We start from the raw sequence: 15,438 nt of genomic DNA on the forward strand, positions 1-15,438 counted from the left end.
AATAGGTTGATGAAAACCGTACGAATTACGGGAAAACCGGAGTAGTTGGCAGGTGCCTCACTAATGCCTTGCATCGTCTATATTAGATATACCGGGCGGATGGCGGGCGGATGCAGTTCTGATCAAATGTTAGATCGGGTGGATTGCGGATGGTTGACGACTTTCTGATGCGGTTGCGGATGAAATATTTGCCTATCCGCGCATCTCTACCAAGGACACAACGGACGTGACTAGGATGGTAGAAGGTGGGGATTGAACCCCAGTAACCAGCAACACTCCGATTGCTGACACGGCCACTCTACCAACTTCGCCACGCCGTCCTAATGTCTAAATCAAGTTGATATAAATTACAACACTGAAACGTGTTCAACAAGGTGAAAAAGGACAAGAAATGTATTTTCAATCAATTCTTATAAACAGAATAGCAGCAAGTGAATCGGTGCTTCATATTCAGCTCAGCGTTCAGATAGTACATTAGTAGCACAGATGAACACAGAGTGTTTTTCTTCCAAGAAATAACATTTGCAGGATGACATGGCGAATTATATCAGTGTTCAACAAATTTTCTTCACATTGTATTTTTATGGATATTTCATTAAAAAAAAAATTTGATGCGAAAATTAAATGTTTAAAAATGCGGATTTTCACAGAAATTTCACATGCATGAAACTACAATTTCAGCAGTCCACTGCCAAAAATGGTGTTTAAAAAATTCTTACGTCTGCAATTGAGTTGCACGGGAAAAAAAACATTGGTAACTGACCTTTTCTAGGCTGCGCAGCAGGTTTTGTCTCTCTTTGAGCTTTTGGATGCTGATAACAATCTTGTGTCTTGCTCCTTTGGTGACTTTCTGTAGAAACAGAGACAAATAGTGTATATACTGTACTTATTATACATCCACACATTTAGAGCCAGGTAAAATGAAAATGGTATCATTACCAAGCATATTTGGTTTAAATAGCCCAAAAGCATTGATATTGGCAGTACAATTCTAGCTACACAGTGTTACTTAGTCTCACTTATGTTGACAACCCGCCTAAGTCAACATAGACATGAAAGGTAATGGAAAGTCTCAATATGTGTTATAGTATTGTAAACGTCATCAATATTGATAGAGATAAATATAACTACTGCCTAATTACGCAACATTGAAACGTGCACACAATGACTTCCTGGTCAGTGCAAAGTAAGCTTCAAAATAAAAGCACCAATCAGCATAAACCTGGATTCTACTGTTCAGCTAACAAAATATATTTTTTAGAAGAAATGTGTGCATGTATGAAGCTTTATTGTCATTGTAGTCAAAAAATACAAGACAATTACGTCAGCAGCTCTTCTAGATAAGAGCAGAGGTGGGTAGAGTAGCCAGAAATTGTACTCAAGTAAGAGTACTGTTACTTTAGAGATTTATTACTCAAGTAAAAGTAATGAGTAGTCACCCAAATATTTACTTGAGTAAAAGTAAAAAGTATGTTGTGAAAAAACCACTCAAGTACTGAGTAACTGATGAGTAACATACACACACACATATCATATATATATATATATATATATATATATATATATATATATATATATATACATATATACATATATACACATACATTGATATATACAGTACATCATTTATATTTATTTATTTTGCCGTTTTTGTTTACATGTTAAAGGTGTTTTAATGAATATACATGCATGTTTAACACATATAGATTCCTTTCTTTCATGTTGACAAGAATATAAGTTGGTGTATTACCTGATTCTGATGACTTGCATTGATTTTAATCAGACAGCAGTGCTTAACGTCCACGTTTTCAAATGCAGGAGAAAAAAAGTTCCTCCTTTCTGTCTAAGACCACATGAAAGTGGTTGGTTTTTGGTATCTTATTTGTCCAGCTTCCATATTCGTTTTCACACACTTTACAAGAAATACATTGGCGGCAAATTCCGTAGCTTGCTAGCTTGTTTGCGCTGGCTTTCGGAGACTCTTATTTTGAAAGCGCAAGCGCGATGGAGCGGCACTTTTATTGTGAAGACAGGAACTGTGCAGTCAGTCTTTGGCTTGTGACGGGATGTACGTTTGAAATAAAAAAGTGTCTTTTTTCCTTCACACTTTTGATTGATTGATTGAAACTTGTATTAGTAGATTGCACAGTACAGTACATATTCCGTACAATTGACCACTAAATGGTAACACGCCAATAAGTTTTTCAACTTGTTTAAGTCAGGTCATGTGACCGCCTGGCTCTGTTTGATTGGTCCAACGTCACCAGTGACTGCATCTGATTGGTGGAACGGAGTCAAACGTCACTAGTGACTGCATTTTATTGGTGGAACGGAGTCAAACGTCACTAGTGACTGCATTTTATTGGTGGAACGGAGTCAAACGTCACTAGTGACTGCATCTGATTGGTGGAACGGAGTGAAACGTCACCAGTAACGCAGGCACTTTGAAGGTCTGTCTGACAGACCAAAACAAACAAAGCGTGCATTAACAGATGGATAAAAATTAGTAGCGAGTAGCGAGCTGAATGTAGATAAAAGTAGCGGAGTAAAAGTAGCGTTTCTTCTCTATAAATATACTCAAGTAAAAGTAAAAGTAAGTTGCATTAAAACTACTCTTAGAAGTACAATTTATCCCAAAAGTTACTCAAGTAGATGTAACGGAGTAAATGTAGCGCGTTACTACCCACCTCTGGATAAGAGCATAACACATTTGAAAACAAGAATCTAAATAAAAGTATACAAGAAGGAGGAACACAATGTCAACAATTTAGAGTAGATTGAATTTGTTTTTATTATCAACTACAGTAGGTAAGGTTGTATTTTTGCCTCATCCTTCACTTTAAGCATGAGTGAAAAATGCATGAATGAACTACCGACCTAATAAATCAGAAAGAGAAAGAGTTGATCAAGTATTATTTCCTCACATGGTGGTTGTTTAAGCCAGTGTTTTTCAACCTTTTTTGAGGCAAGGCGCATTTTTTTCTTTGAAAAAAACCGGAAGCACACCCATCCATCCATCCATCTTCTTCCGCTTATCCGAGGTCGGGTCGCGGGGTCAGCAGCTTAAGCAGGGAAGCCCAGACTTCCCTCTCCCCAGCCACTTCGTCCAGCTTTTCCTGTGGGACCCCGAGGCGTTCCCAGGCCAGCCGGGAGACATAGTCTTCCCAACGTGTCCTGGGTCTTCCCCGCGGCCTCCTACCGGTGGGACGTGCCCTAAACACCTCCCTAGGGAGGCGTTCGGGTGGCATCCTGACCAGATGCCCGAACCACCTCATCTGGCTCCTCTCCATGTGGAGGAGCAGCGGCTTTACTTTGAGCTCCCCCCGGATGACAGAGCTTCTCACCCTATCTCTAAGGGAGAGCCCCGCCACCCGGCGGAGGAAACTCATTTGGGCCGCTTGTACCCGTGATCTTGTCCTTTCGGTCATAACCCAAAGCTCATGACCATAGGTGAGGATGGGAACGTAGATCGACCGGTAAATTGAGAGCTTTGCCTTCCGGCTCAACTCCTTCTTCACCACAACGGATCGATACAGCGTCCGCATTACTGAAGATGCCGCACCGATCCGCCTGTCGATCTCACGATCCACTCTTCCCCCACTCGTGAACAAGACTCCGAGGTACTTGAACTCCTCCACTTGGGGCAAGATCTCCTCCCCAACCCGGAGATGGCACTCCACCCTTTTCCGGGCGAGAACCATGGACTCGGACTTGGAGGTGCTGATTCTCATCCCAGTCGCTTCACACTCAGCTGCGAACCGATCCAGTGAGAGCTGAAGATCCTGGCCAGATGAAGCCATCAGGACCACATCATCTGCAAAAAGCAGAGACCTAATCCTGCAGCCACCAAACTGGATCCCCTCAACGCCTTGACTGCGCCTAGAAATTCTGTCCATAAAAGTTATGAACAGAATCGGTGACAAAGGGCAGCCTTGGCGGAGTCCAACCTTCACTGGAAACGTGTCCGACTTACTACCGGCAATGCGGACCAAGCTCTGACACTGATCATACAGGGAGCGGACTGCCACAATCAGACAGTCCGATACCCCATACTCTCTGAGCACTCCCCACAGGACTTCCCGAGGGACATGGTCGAATGCCTTCTCCAAGTCCACAAAACACATGTAGACTGGTTGGGCAAACTCCCATGCACCCTCAAGGACCCTGCCGAGAGTATAGAGCTGGTCCACAGTTCCACGACCAGGACGAAAACCACACTGTTCCTCCTGAATCCGAGGTTCGACTATCCGGCGTAGCCTCCTCTCCAGTACACCTGAATAGACCTTGCCGGGAAGGCTGAGGAGTGTGATCCCACGATAGTTAGAACAAGGAAGCACACCACCAGCAGAAATCATAAAAAACAGTAGACGAAAAATCGTTGTCGCAATTGTTGGATATGAATTCAAACCATAACCAAGCATGCATCACTATAGCTCTTGTCTCAAAGTAGATGTACTGTCACGACCTGTCACATCACGCCTTGACTTATTTTCAGTTTTTTGCTGTTTTCCCGTGCGTAGTGTTTTAGTTCTTGTCTTGCGCTCCTATTTTGGTGGCTTTTCCTGTTTTGGTGGTATTTTCCTGTAGCAGTTTCATGTCTTCCTTTGAGCGCTATTACCCACACCTGCTTTGTTTTCGCAATCAAGACTATTTAAGTTTTGCGGACGCAATCCTTTGTTGGGACATCGTTGATTGTCATGTCATGTACGGATGTACTTTGTGGACGCCGTCTGCTCCACACGCTGTAAGTCTTTGCTGTCGTCCAGCATTCTGTTTTTGTTTACTTTGCAGCCAGTTCAGTTTTAGTTTCGTTTTGCATAGCCATCCCTAAGCTTCAGTGCCTTTTCTTAGCGACACTAGCCTTTTGTTTATTTTTGGTTTAAGTGTTAAATACCTTTCTACCTACACGCTACCTCCCGCATATTGTGATCACGACAAACCATGTTCCCGACATCTACAAAGCAATTAGGCACCTGCTGCCACCAACTGATATGGAAGAGTATTACACGGTTACTCTGCCGAGCTCTAGACAGCACCGACACTCAACAACAGCACATTTGCGGATTATAATTACTGGTTTGCAAAAAATATTTATAACCCAATTTAGGTGAAATTACATAATCTCCCACGGCACACCATACTGTATCTCACGACACACTGGTTTAAGCACATTGCAACTATTCCTGGAGAGACCACTTCATTATTTTTCAGTGATTCGCAGGATTCTCACAGGAATGAGGCAAAAATACAACCTTATTTACTGTAAAGATGTAAATTATTACAATTCCATTCCTTTGTTTGCTGGTGATAATCCGACTCAGAATCAATTCTTAACCAACATGTTTGGTAACCAAGGATGCCAATTCCAAGATAACCTACATTTCTCTACAAACGAGACCAGGGGTGCATATACTTTTTTAGCAGGTGAGCGACTAATACAAGTAGATATTGCACTAAATGGAATCAGAGTAGCTGCTTATAACTTCAAATATGACATTATGAAAAAAGAATCCATATTCTTTTATATCCTGGACTTTGTCCAGCTCCCATACTCGTCTTCATACTCATAAGAAGAAATCAATTGGAGCCTCACTTCGTAGCTTGTTCGCTTGTGTAAAGTTATTTTTCGGAGACCTTTATTTTGTTAGTGCAGGGAGAGACAATATAGCAGTCATTTTATTGAGAAGGCTGGATCCTTGCAGCTGGTCTTCGGACTCTTGACAACGGTTGTGTTGTGTCCAAAAGGCTGTGTTTAAATAAAAAGTGCCTCAAGTTCCTGCCTGCCTTTCTTTATACTGAGCTTGCACGCCATCAGTGGTCATCTTACATCTTACCTGATAAACTACGCAAATAGATGGCTTGAAAAACGTCTTTTAAAGAGCGATCATTGAAAATGTTGACGTTTTGGTTACACCGATGTCAGTCAGCGGGTGTCAGAGGGGGCGTTTCCACTGTAAATGGATTCCAATGCAATAGTTGTGTGTGTACCTGTGCTTCCAGTTGTTCTTCTGTAAGTGACATCATTTCATCATAGGTCATCGTGGAAAACAGCACTGCATACTTATGGAGACGGAGACTCTTCAGCCATGAGGGAACATCTATGAAGAAAACAGACATTTCATACATGAAATAAAACTTACAAAGTAGACTTTTTTATTTAAAAAAAAATTGTCTACTGTTGGGATTGCAACAACAAGCGGCATTCAGACAGTTCTATTATAATGTGTTTATAAGTGAGGGCATAACTGGTAACAAGGCCCTAAATCAGGGCTATTCAACTACATGATGAAAAATGCCGCAGTTTCAAGAGCCCAAGGTCTCAAGGGTCGAACATCAAAATGTGGATGTTTCTTTAGAAAGTGCCTCCGCAGGTTAAATTCCTTTGAGACTATGGTTACTGTTTTGCGAAGTAAACATCAGCTTTCACACTGCACTGTCAATAAATTCATTATTCTGCCCTCGCTACTTGTTTCCAGTGTGTGCAGCTAGACAAATAGTTAACAGCATGAAGAAACAGAAGCTAAGTTTTGTTGACGATTGATGTTCATTATTTTTTTTCTTCAGTTTAATTTATTTCTATGTCTTCCTTTATTTAGGTTTTTAAGACTGAAAATATCAACATTACAAAAGTATAAAACCCATTGTTTATATTACATAAATAAAATAGAAGTGAATGTTGTCTGTCTATCTGTGTTGGCCCTGCGATGAGGTGGCGACTTGTCCAGGGTATACGCCGCCTTCCGCCCAATTGTAGCTGAGGTAGGCTACAGCGCCCCCCGCGACCCCAAGGGAATAAGCGGTAGGAAATGAATGGATGGATGGGTTTAGTGTCAATACACACAGAAAACATTGCACACTTATGGTTTACACAACTTAACCTAAGGTGTAGCTTTATCACCCTCTGCCGGTCAAATTCAGCACTTAATGTATTTAACCAGTTTTGATCGTCATAGTTACTCAGCCAAATATAAACACAACCACAAATACAAAGTACATCACAAAGTCAGCAAATTCAATATATTCATACTTATATTCGTACTTGTTAAATGATTTGGGGCCAATATCTCTAACTAGCTAGGTTTATGTACCACCACAGTCTCATAATGAACCGAAAATATTTCTACGTTAGCCGTGATGCTAATTTTTTCCATGTTAAATCCCATTCATTTATGCTAAGAGCGTTAGCGAGCCGAACTTACCTTTTTTGTGATCTGTAAAGTTCAACTAGCAAATACTAAATCAAAACGAGTAGTTTTCCCTGCCTTCTGTTCTGATAGCCATTCTGTTGTCATACAAGAATGTAGGTTATAGTTTGATTTAGCATGCTGATTGACTGTTCATTTATTCATCTAGCCTATTTCTATTCATTTGTCCATCAGTCAAATATTTTTAAAGACTACTCCAATTGTTTAGCTGACTATTTATATCTGTGTGTGGCATTGCATTAGTGTTTTACAAGAATAAATAAATACAAACAGAATAATGCCACGTACACCATCTGATGTGTGGAGACATTTCACCCCAACCAATGTAGGCGGAAAGGCTGTGTACATTTGCAAATACTGTGCAAAGAGCTACGTCAAAAATGCCACAAAGATGCAGCAGCATATAGACAAGTGCCCAATAATATATCATTATTGTAATTCCCCATTAATTTCCATATATTCCCAATAATTCCTATACTTTGAATAATCAAAAAATTGTCAATATTTCCAAACTTCCCGAGCTTAACTTCCGTGGTAAATTTCCGGAAAGTCCCCGGAAATTTACTGGAAACTTTTCCACCCCTTTGCAACCCCACGCCTCACTAATGTTAAGTACACAAATAACAGAAGAAGAAGTCTTTATTACATTTGAACAGAAGTGTAGATAGAACCATGATACAACAGAAAGTAACCAGCTATTAACAGTAAATTAGCAAGTAGATTCCAACTAGGAACCTTTGTAACCCGTTTTGAAATGATTCTATTATCATATACATACCGACTAATATATTGTGATATACAGTACATCGTTATTGCAGGAGACTGCAATATACAGGTAAAAGCCAATAAATTAGAATATTTTGAAAAACTTGATTTATTTCAGTAATTGCATTCAAAAGGTGTAACTTGTACATTATATTTATTCATTGCACACAGACTGATGCATTCAAATGTTTATTTCATTTAATTTTGATGATTTGAAGTGGCAACAAATGAAAATCCAAAATTCCGTGTGTCACAAAATTAGAATATTACTTAAGGCTAATACAAAAAAGGGATTTTTAGAAATGTTGGCCAACTGAAAAGTATGAAAATGAAAAATATGAGCATGTACAATACTCAATACTTGGTTGGAGCTCCTTTTGCCTCAATTACTGCGTTAATGCGGAGTGGCATGGAGTCGATGAGTTTCTGGCACTGCTCAGGTGTTATGAGAGCCCAGGTTGCTCTGATAGTGGCCTTCAACTCTTCTGCGTTTTTGGGTCTGGCATTCTGCATCTTCCTTTTCACAATACCCCACAGATTTTCTATGGGGCTAAGGTCAAGGGAGTTGGCGGGCCAATTTAGAACAGAAATACCATGGTCCGTAAACCAGGCACGGGTAGATTTTGCGCTGTGTGCAGGCGCCAAGTCCTGTTGGAACTTGAAATCTCCATCTCCATAGAGCAGGTCAGCAGCAGGAAGCATGAAGTGCTCTAAAACTTGCTGGTAGACGGCTGCGTTGACCCTGGATCTCAGGAAACAGAGTGGACCGACACCAGCAGATGACATGGCCCCCCAAACCATCACTGATGGTGGAAACTTTACACTAGACTTCAGGCAACGTGGATTCTGTGCCTCTCCTGTCTTCCTCCAGACTCTGGGACCTCGATTTCCAAAGGAAATGCAAAATTTGCATTGTTGGGTGATGGTTTGGGGTGCCATGTCATCTGCTGGTGTCGGTCCACTCTGTTTCCTGAGATCCAGGGTCAACGCAGCCGTCTACCAGCAAGTTTTAGAGCACTTCATGCTTCCTGCTGCTGACCTGCTCTATGGAGATGGAGATTTCAAGTTCCAACAGGACTTGGCGCCTGCACGCAGCGCAAAATCTACCCGTGCCTGGTTTACGGACCATAGTATTTCTGTTCTAAATTGGCCCGCCAACTCCCCTGACCTTAGCCCCATAGAAAATCTGTGGGGTATTGTGAAAAGGAAGATGCAGAATGCCAGACCCAAAAACGCAGAAGAGTTGAAGGCCACTATCAGAGCAACCTGGGCTCTCATAACACCTGAGCAGTGCCAGAAACTCATCGACTCCATGCCACGCCGCATTAACGCAGTAATTGAGGCAAAAGGAGCTCCAACCAAGTATTGAGTATTGTACATGCTCATATTTTTCATTTTCATACTTTTCAGTTGGCCAACATTTCTAAAAATCCCTTTTTTGTATTAGCCTTAAGTAATATTCTAATTTTGTGACACACGGAATTTTGGATTTTCATTTGTTGCCACTTCAAATCATCAAAATTAAATGAAATAAACATTTGAATGCATCAGTCTGTGTGCAATGAATAAATATAATGTACAAGTTACACCTTTTGAATGCAATTACTGAAATAAATCAAGTTTTTCAAAATATTCTAATTTACTGGCTTTTACCTGTATATTGCCATACAGATTTTAGTATAGTATAGTGCAAACCTGTGAATATATTGTACCCACAATTAATAGAAAAACAAAACTTGAAACCAACTGTGATGCGGTGTGTAGGAAGGCTCACTAACGTTTATACTGGTGAGAAATACGTCTTATTTTAATGTTGACAAAACCATCATTAGGGATGGGAATCGAAAACCGTTTTTTGTTCAGAACCGGTTCCCAGTGTATCAATTCTTGGAATTTTTGTCGCTTGACATTTTGTCAAGCGATTCTCGTATCTGTGCTTCTGTGTGGGGATGACGCCATAACACAACGTGCGTACTGCGTAGTGACGTCAGATCTCGAGATGGTAAAGCCTGGTCGAAACAAACACTAACATTTTATAAGAAAAGATTGCAATAGCGCTACTTGTAATAACTATAAGGCAGCTATTTCATCAAGAGGAGGACGTGAGCAATATGCTGAAACATTTAAACACACAGAATGCAATAATTATAAATATAAGTCGCGTTTTTGAACTGCTCCAATCTCATTCCACCTAACACGTCATCTGAATACAACAGGTATTTATTCACCGTCTATCATGTTAGTGCTATAGGTGAATATTCAATTGTAATCAAATAAAAGTTGCATGTTTTCTCAGTCTTTATATTGTACAGGTGAAACTGATACAATTAGAATATGCCGTAAAAGTTCCATTCATGTCAGCAATTAACTTCAAATGTGAAACTAATATGTGATATTAACTCATGACATACAAAGTGAGATATGTCAAGCCTTTATTATAATTTTGATGATCTTGGCTTACACTTTTTGAAACCCCACATATTCTGAGATTTTCAATTCAAAGTTTTCATAAACTGTAAGCCCCAATCATCAAAATTATAACAAATAAAGGCTTGAAATATCACACTTTGGATGTAATAAGTTAATATCACATGTTGCTAAATGTTACACATGATTTAATTTGTAAAGTTTTACAGAATAACTTTTATTTATTACATTTGTTTAAAAAAAAAGAAGTAATTATTTTCTTCTATGCTACATATGTGACCTCACTATAGGCTAAGGTCATATTACCTCTAAAACTAGGGCTGCAAATAACGATTACGTTGATAGTCGATTAGTCAACGATTACTTTAGTGGACTTATCGGATAATAAAGTGCACACGTATTTAATGGCTCTAATTTTCAAAATGCACCTTAAGTTATTTCAGGCATGTGCTTACTAATAACAAAGATGACTAATTCATTCATAAATATTTGTTTATACTGTAACTGTGCTGCTCATTCAGCGGTTGCACAAATTAAAATGACTAATAAAATGTTTTCCATTTAAAAAAAAAGGAAAGGCTAAGTGCTAAAAAAAACAATTAACCTTGTTTTCCATCAGTTTGAGCCGGTGTCCTTTTCTTTTTTAAGTGACACAGTTAGTCATATGAAGCCCTCTGGTTCTCCTGCAGATGCCCTCCCACCTCGCCTGTTTAAGGAGGTACTTGCTACTATTGGATCAAGTGTCCTTAACATTATCAATAGTAGCCTCTCTTCTGGAATAGTTCCAGTAGAGTTTAAACATGCAGTGGTACGACCTCTACTTAAAAAACCCAGCCTCGACCCCTCTCTCCTCTCTAACTTCAGACCTATCTCTAATCTTCCATACATTTCCAAAATATTAGAGAAGGTTGTCTACAGTCAGTTGTTGCCCTTCTTAGAGGATAATGGTATCACTGAGCTGTTCCAGTCCGGTTTTAAAGCCCTCCACAGCACAGAGTCAGCGCTTCTAAAAGTTTTTAACGATATCCTCCTGTCCACTGATTCTGGTAAATATGTTGTCCTGGTGCTTTTAGATCTGTCTGCTGCGTTCCACACCGTCGACCACGCCACCTTAATCACTCGTCTTGAGAACTGTGTGGGCATTAAGGGCGCCGCCCTCAACTGGTTCCGGTCGTACCTAACCGACAGGAGTTTTTGTGTAAAAGTAGACAGTTTTATCTCGTCCACAGCTCCTTTACCACATGGGGTCCCCCAGGGCTCAATCCTTGCCCCAATTTTATTTGCGCTTTACCTTCTCCCCCTTGGTTCTATTTTTAGGAAGTACAGTATTGCATTTCATTTTTATGCCGATGATTGCCAGATTTATTTTCCCATGGCACAAAATAACACGGTTCAAAGTCTTATTGACTGCCTGCACGACATCAAAGTCTGGCTTTCAGCTAACTTCCTGAGCCTAAATGAAGATAAAACAGAAGTTATGTTGTTCGGTCCAAGTCGCTCTCCCTCCCCCAACGTTGACCTCGGCACTCTGACCCCGTATCTCAGCGACTCTGTCACAAACCTGGGGGTAAAGTTTGACTCAGATTTTAAATTCGAAAAACAAATCAGCAGCGTCGTTCAAAAAAGCTTTTATCAATTACGCCAAATAGCGAAAGTGAAACCGCTTCTATCAAGACATGATCTTGAGAAATTAATCCACGCTTTTATCTCGACTCGTCTTGATTATTGTAATGCCCTGTATGTTGGCATTAGCCAGGCCTCCCTCGCCCGCCTGCAGCTCGTGCAGAACTCTGCTGCTCGTCTGCTAACACAGACCCGCAGACGTGAGCACATCACCCCTATTTTAGCGTCCCTTCACTGGCTCCCTGTGCGTTACCGAATACATTTTAAACTCCTTTTATTTGTTTTTAAATGTCTAAACAACCTCGCGCCAACCTATCTCTCCGACCTCCTTCAGCCTTACTGCCCCACCCGATCCTTAAGATCAGCCGATCAGCTGCTGTTGACGGTCCCTGACACAAGGCTGAAGCTTAGAGGTGACAGAGCTTTCGCCGTTGCTGCTCCCAAGCTCTGGAACGACCTACCCCTGAGTGTTAGACAAGCCTCCTCTCTTCCTGTTTTTAAATCTCTCTTAAAAACATACTTTTATTCCATGGCTTTTAACACTGAGTGATATCCATCCTGCAATGGCGCCCCATAATACACCTGCTGTGATCCTGTTTTTATGTTTTTATTAATTCTATTTTAATTATTTATTTTTTATCGTGTTCTGTTTGTGTTGTGTTGTGTTTGCTCGGTACTCGTTTTATCTTTCAACCTGCTCATTGTACAGCACTTTGGCTACCCCTGTGGTAAATTTTAAATGTGCTTTATAAATAAAGTTGATTTGATTTGATTTGATTGTTTGTGTATTAAAACACAGTTAAAATAGCAGCAATGAAAACAAACAACAAAACACTAAATCTAACTTCCTAAAAAGAAAAGCATTTTGTGAAGTTTAAAAAGCTGCACACTGGTATATTGACTATTTATTGATGAACTCTTGGCAGTTTTATCACACTAATAGACTCAATGTGTAGAATTTTATATTTGATAAATTCTTAAAATGTTGGCTATTTACTCGATTGTATGTTTAATCTTATGATACCTTCGCAATGGTACTTGTCTCTGCACGCACACACGGTTTGCGTTTGCTGGAGTGCATTTTTTTACGGCATTGCAAACTGACGCTGCTTTAAAACGTACTTGAAGTGATGTAGACAAAGTTTAGCTGGCTAACTTTGGCTAAAATGATAGTTGTTTTTTTTCCACACAACTTCGTCTCACTCTTGTTAGCTAGCTAGCAATGTAGAAGCTAACAGAACTCTTACCGAGGCTATGTCCGCATCCTCCCTTCAAATGTCCGACATCATGTCTCCGCTTTAAATGCCCGCGCATCAAGTTATGTACTGCCATAAAAACAAGGTACGCTTTGAAAAATGAGTAAGGTATTCATGTTTTTAACAATAATAAGAGGAAATATCCTCACACTTTACATATCTTGGCGATGTTTTTGTGAGTGACCCACTTTCGGCGGGAAAAACGAGCTATTGTCGAGAAATATAATTGTTGGCAACAAATTTTATTGTCAACAAGGTCGACTAACCATTGCAACCCTACTCTAAATTAAACAAATTTGATGCTAATCCACCTTTTTTTCTTTTGTTCCAAATAAGAATCAATAGGAGAACCGTTAAGGCAGCATTTCTCAAAGTGTGGGGCGCGCCCCAGAGACATGACAGGTGGGGCGCGAGGAACGGGAGGAAATTTCACTTTAATTTTTTTATTTTTATTATTATATTCTTAGATATTTTTTTTTTACTATGCTTTCATTTTCTATACACACTGTAAATCACTTTGTGATTCTGTCTGTGAAATCTGCTATATAAATAAATGTAAATTACTTATTTTTCCTGTAGGCTTTACATTTCTAGGGAGGAGCGAACGTTTGACAGACATAGCAACAGTAACTAATGGGGGCGGGGCTAAGCGGAACAAACTTGACGAGACAAGCGCAGCAAAATTAAAAGCTGTCCCACTGTCAAACGACACAGTGGCGAGACGTATATGCGACATTGCAAGTGATCTTGAGGAACAACTCGTAGACAAATGAAAAGAAAGTCGTTTTGCTTTACAAGTGGACGAAGCTACTGACAGCAATAAAGACTGCCTGTTCATCGCATACGTCCGCTTTGTGAATGGCGCGTCACTGTGCGAGGATTTGCTGTTTTGCAAATACATAAACAATAGAGCCACTGGTGATGAGCTGTTCAAGATAATGGACAGTTTCCTCAAAGAACACGACCTTAAATGGGAAAACTGTGTGGGCTTTTGCTCTGATGGCGCACAGACCATGGCAGGGTCAAGAAACGGGCTGCAGGCTCTAATAAAGAGGGTTACGCCAAATGCGCATTGGACACACTGTGTCATTCACCGGGAAGCACTCGCGTCAAGGCAGCTCAGCCCCGAACTCAATGAGGTTTTAACATGTTGTGAGCGCGGTAAATTTGATCAAAACACGACCACTGAAAGCGCGACTGTTCTCTGCACTGTGTGAGGAAATGGGAGCTGATCATACAGCCGTGCTGTTTCACAGTGAAGCAAAGTGGCTCTCCTGGGGCAAAGTGCTGTCACTTGCCCTGTCTTGCCAAATGCATAGCTCCTCCTTTTTTTTTTGCAAAGATTGCAAAGTGGCACTTTTATTTGATTTATTATTGAACTTGATGCAAGTTATAACACTTTTATTTGATTTATTATTGAACTTGATGCAACTTATAACACTTTTTTTGATTTATTATTGAACTTGATGCAAGTTATAACACTTTTTTTTAATTTATTATTGAACTTGATGCAAGTTATTGTATTTATTTTGAACTTGATGCAAGTTATACCACAGCTGCACAGTTATTTTATTTATTATTGAACTTGATGTTATTTTATGTTATTGAGTTTGAATGTATACAACTTAATGTTACTTGATGTTCAATAAATTTGAAAATGTTAAGCTTGGCGTTAGCGTTCTGTTGGGGCGATGGGGGCAGGTGGGGCTTGAAAACTCCCCCTTGACTAAAGTGGGGGATGACAAAAAAAGTTTGAGAACCACTGCGTTAAGGAACCGAATTGTTAAGCAGAATCGAAAGCAAAATCGGACCGGGAAAAATCTTTCAACTCCCACTCCTAACCATCATGATTATGTTTTATCATACTATATATAATCTGTGTTGTCTTTCTCCCTGGTCACGTAGATTGGTCACCTGTCACTTAAGAACAATAATTATCTCAACCAATTGGTAAACTGTTGAGTGAACTAATTGCTGAGTCTCCAGCTTCAAGGTACTGTACAATAAACAGATACAAAAGATACAGATAGAAAAAAGAAAGCTTTATCCAGTTTTAAGGATGTGCCACTACCTACCTACACAATCATTTTCAGATTCTCCCCTGTTCTCCTGGCCGAGGTTTTGTAGTTCCAAGAGGCAAGACAAAATTGTACAGATGCGGT

The 15,438-nt window shown here is 40.1% G+C and overlaps 1 protein-coding gene across 3 annotated transcripts in view; it reads right to left on the minus strand.

The window, feature by feature from the left end:
* Window positions 1–15,438, minus strand: part of samd4a (sterile alpha motif domain containing 4A) — a 196,060-nt gene that overhangs the window by 66,076 nt on the left and 114,546 nt on the right. For all 3 annotated transcript variants that reach the window (XM_061975059.1, XM_061975060.1, XM_061975061.2), the window contains exons 5-6: window positions 5,989–6,098; window positions 764–850 (exon numbers count right to left, since the gene is read on the minus strand). In XM_061975059.1, the coding sequence (XP_061831043.1) occupies window positions 764–850; window positions 5,989–6,098 (197 nt within the window). The remainder of the gene's footprint in view (window positions 1–763; window positions 851–5,988; window positions 6,099–15,438) is intronic.

This window comes from Nerophis lumbriciformis, linkage group LG15 (genome assembly GCF_033978685.3).
Source record: "Nerophis lumbriciformis linkage group LG15, RoL_Nlum_v2.1, whole genome shotgun sequence".
NCBI classification, from domain to species: Eukaryota; Metazoa; Chordata; class Actinopteri; order Syngnathiformes; family Syngnathidae; genus Nerophis; species Nerophis lumbriciformis.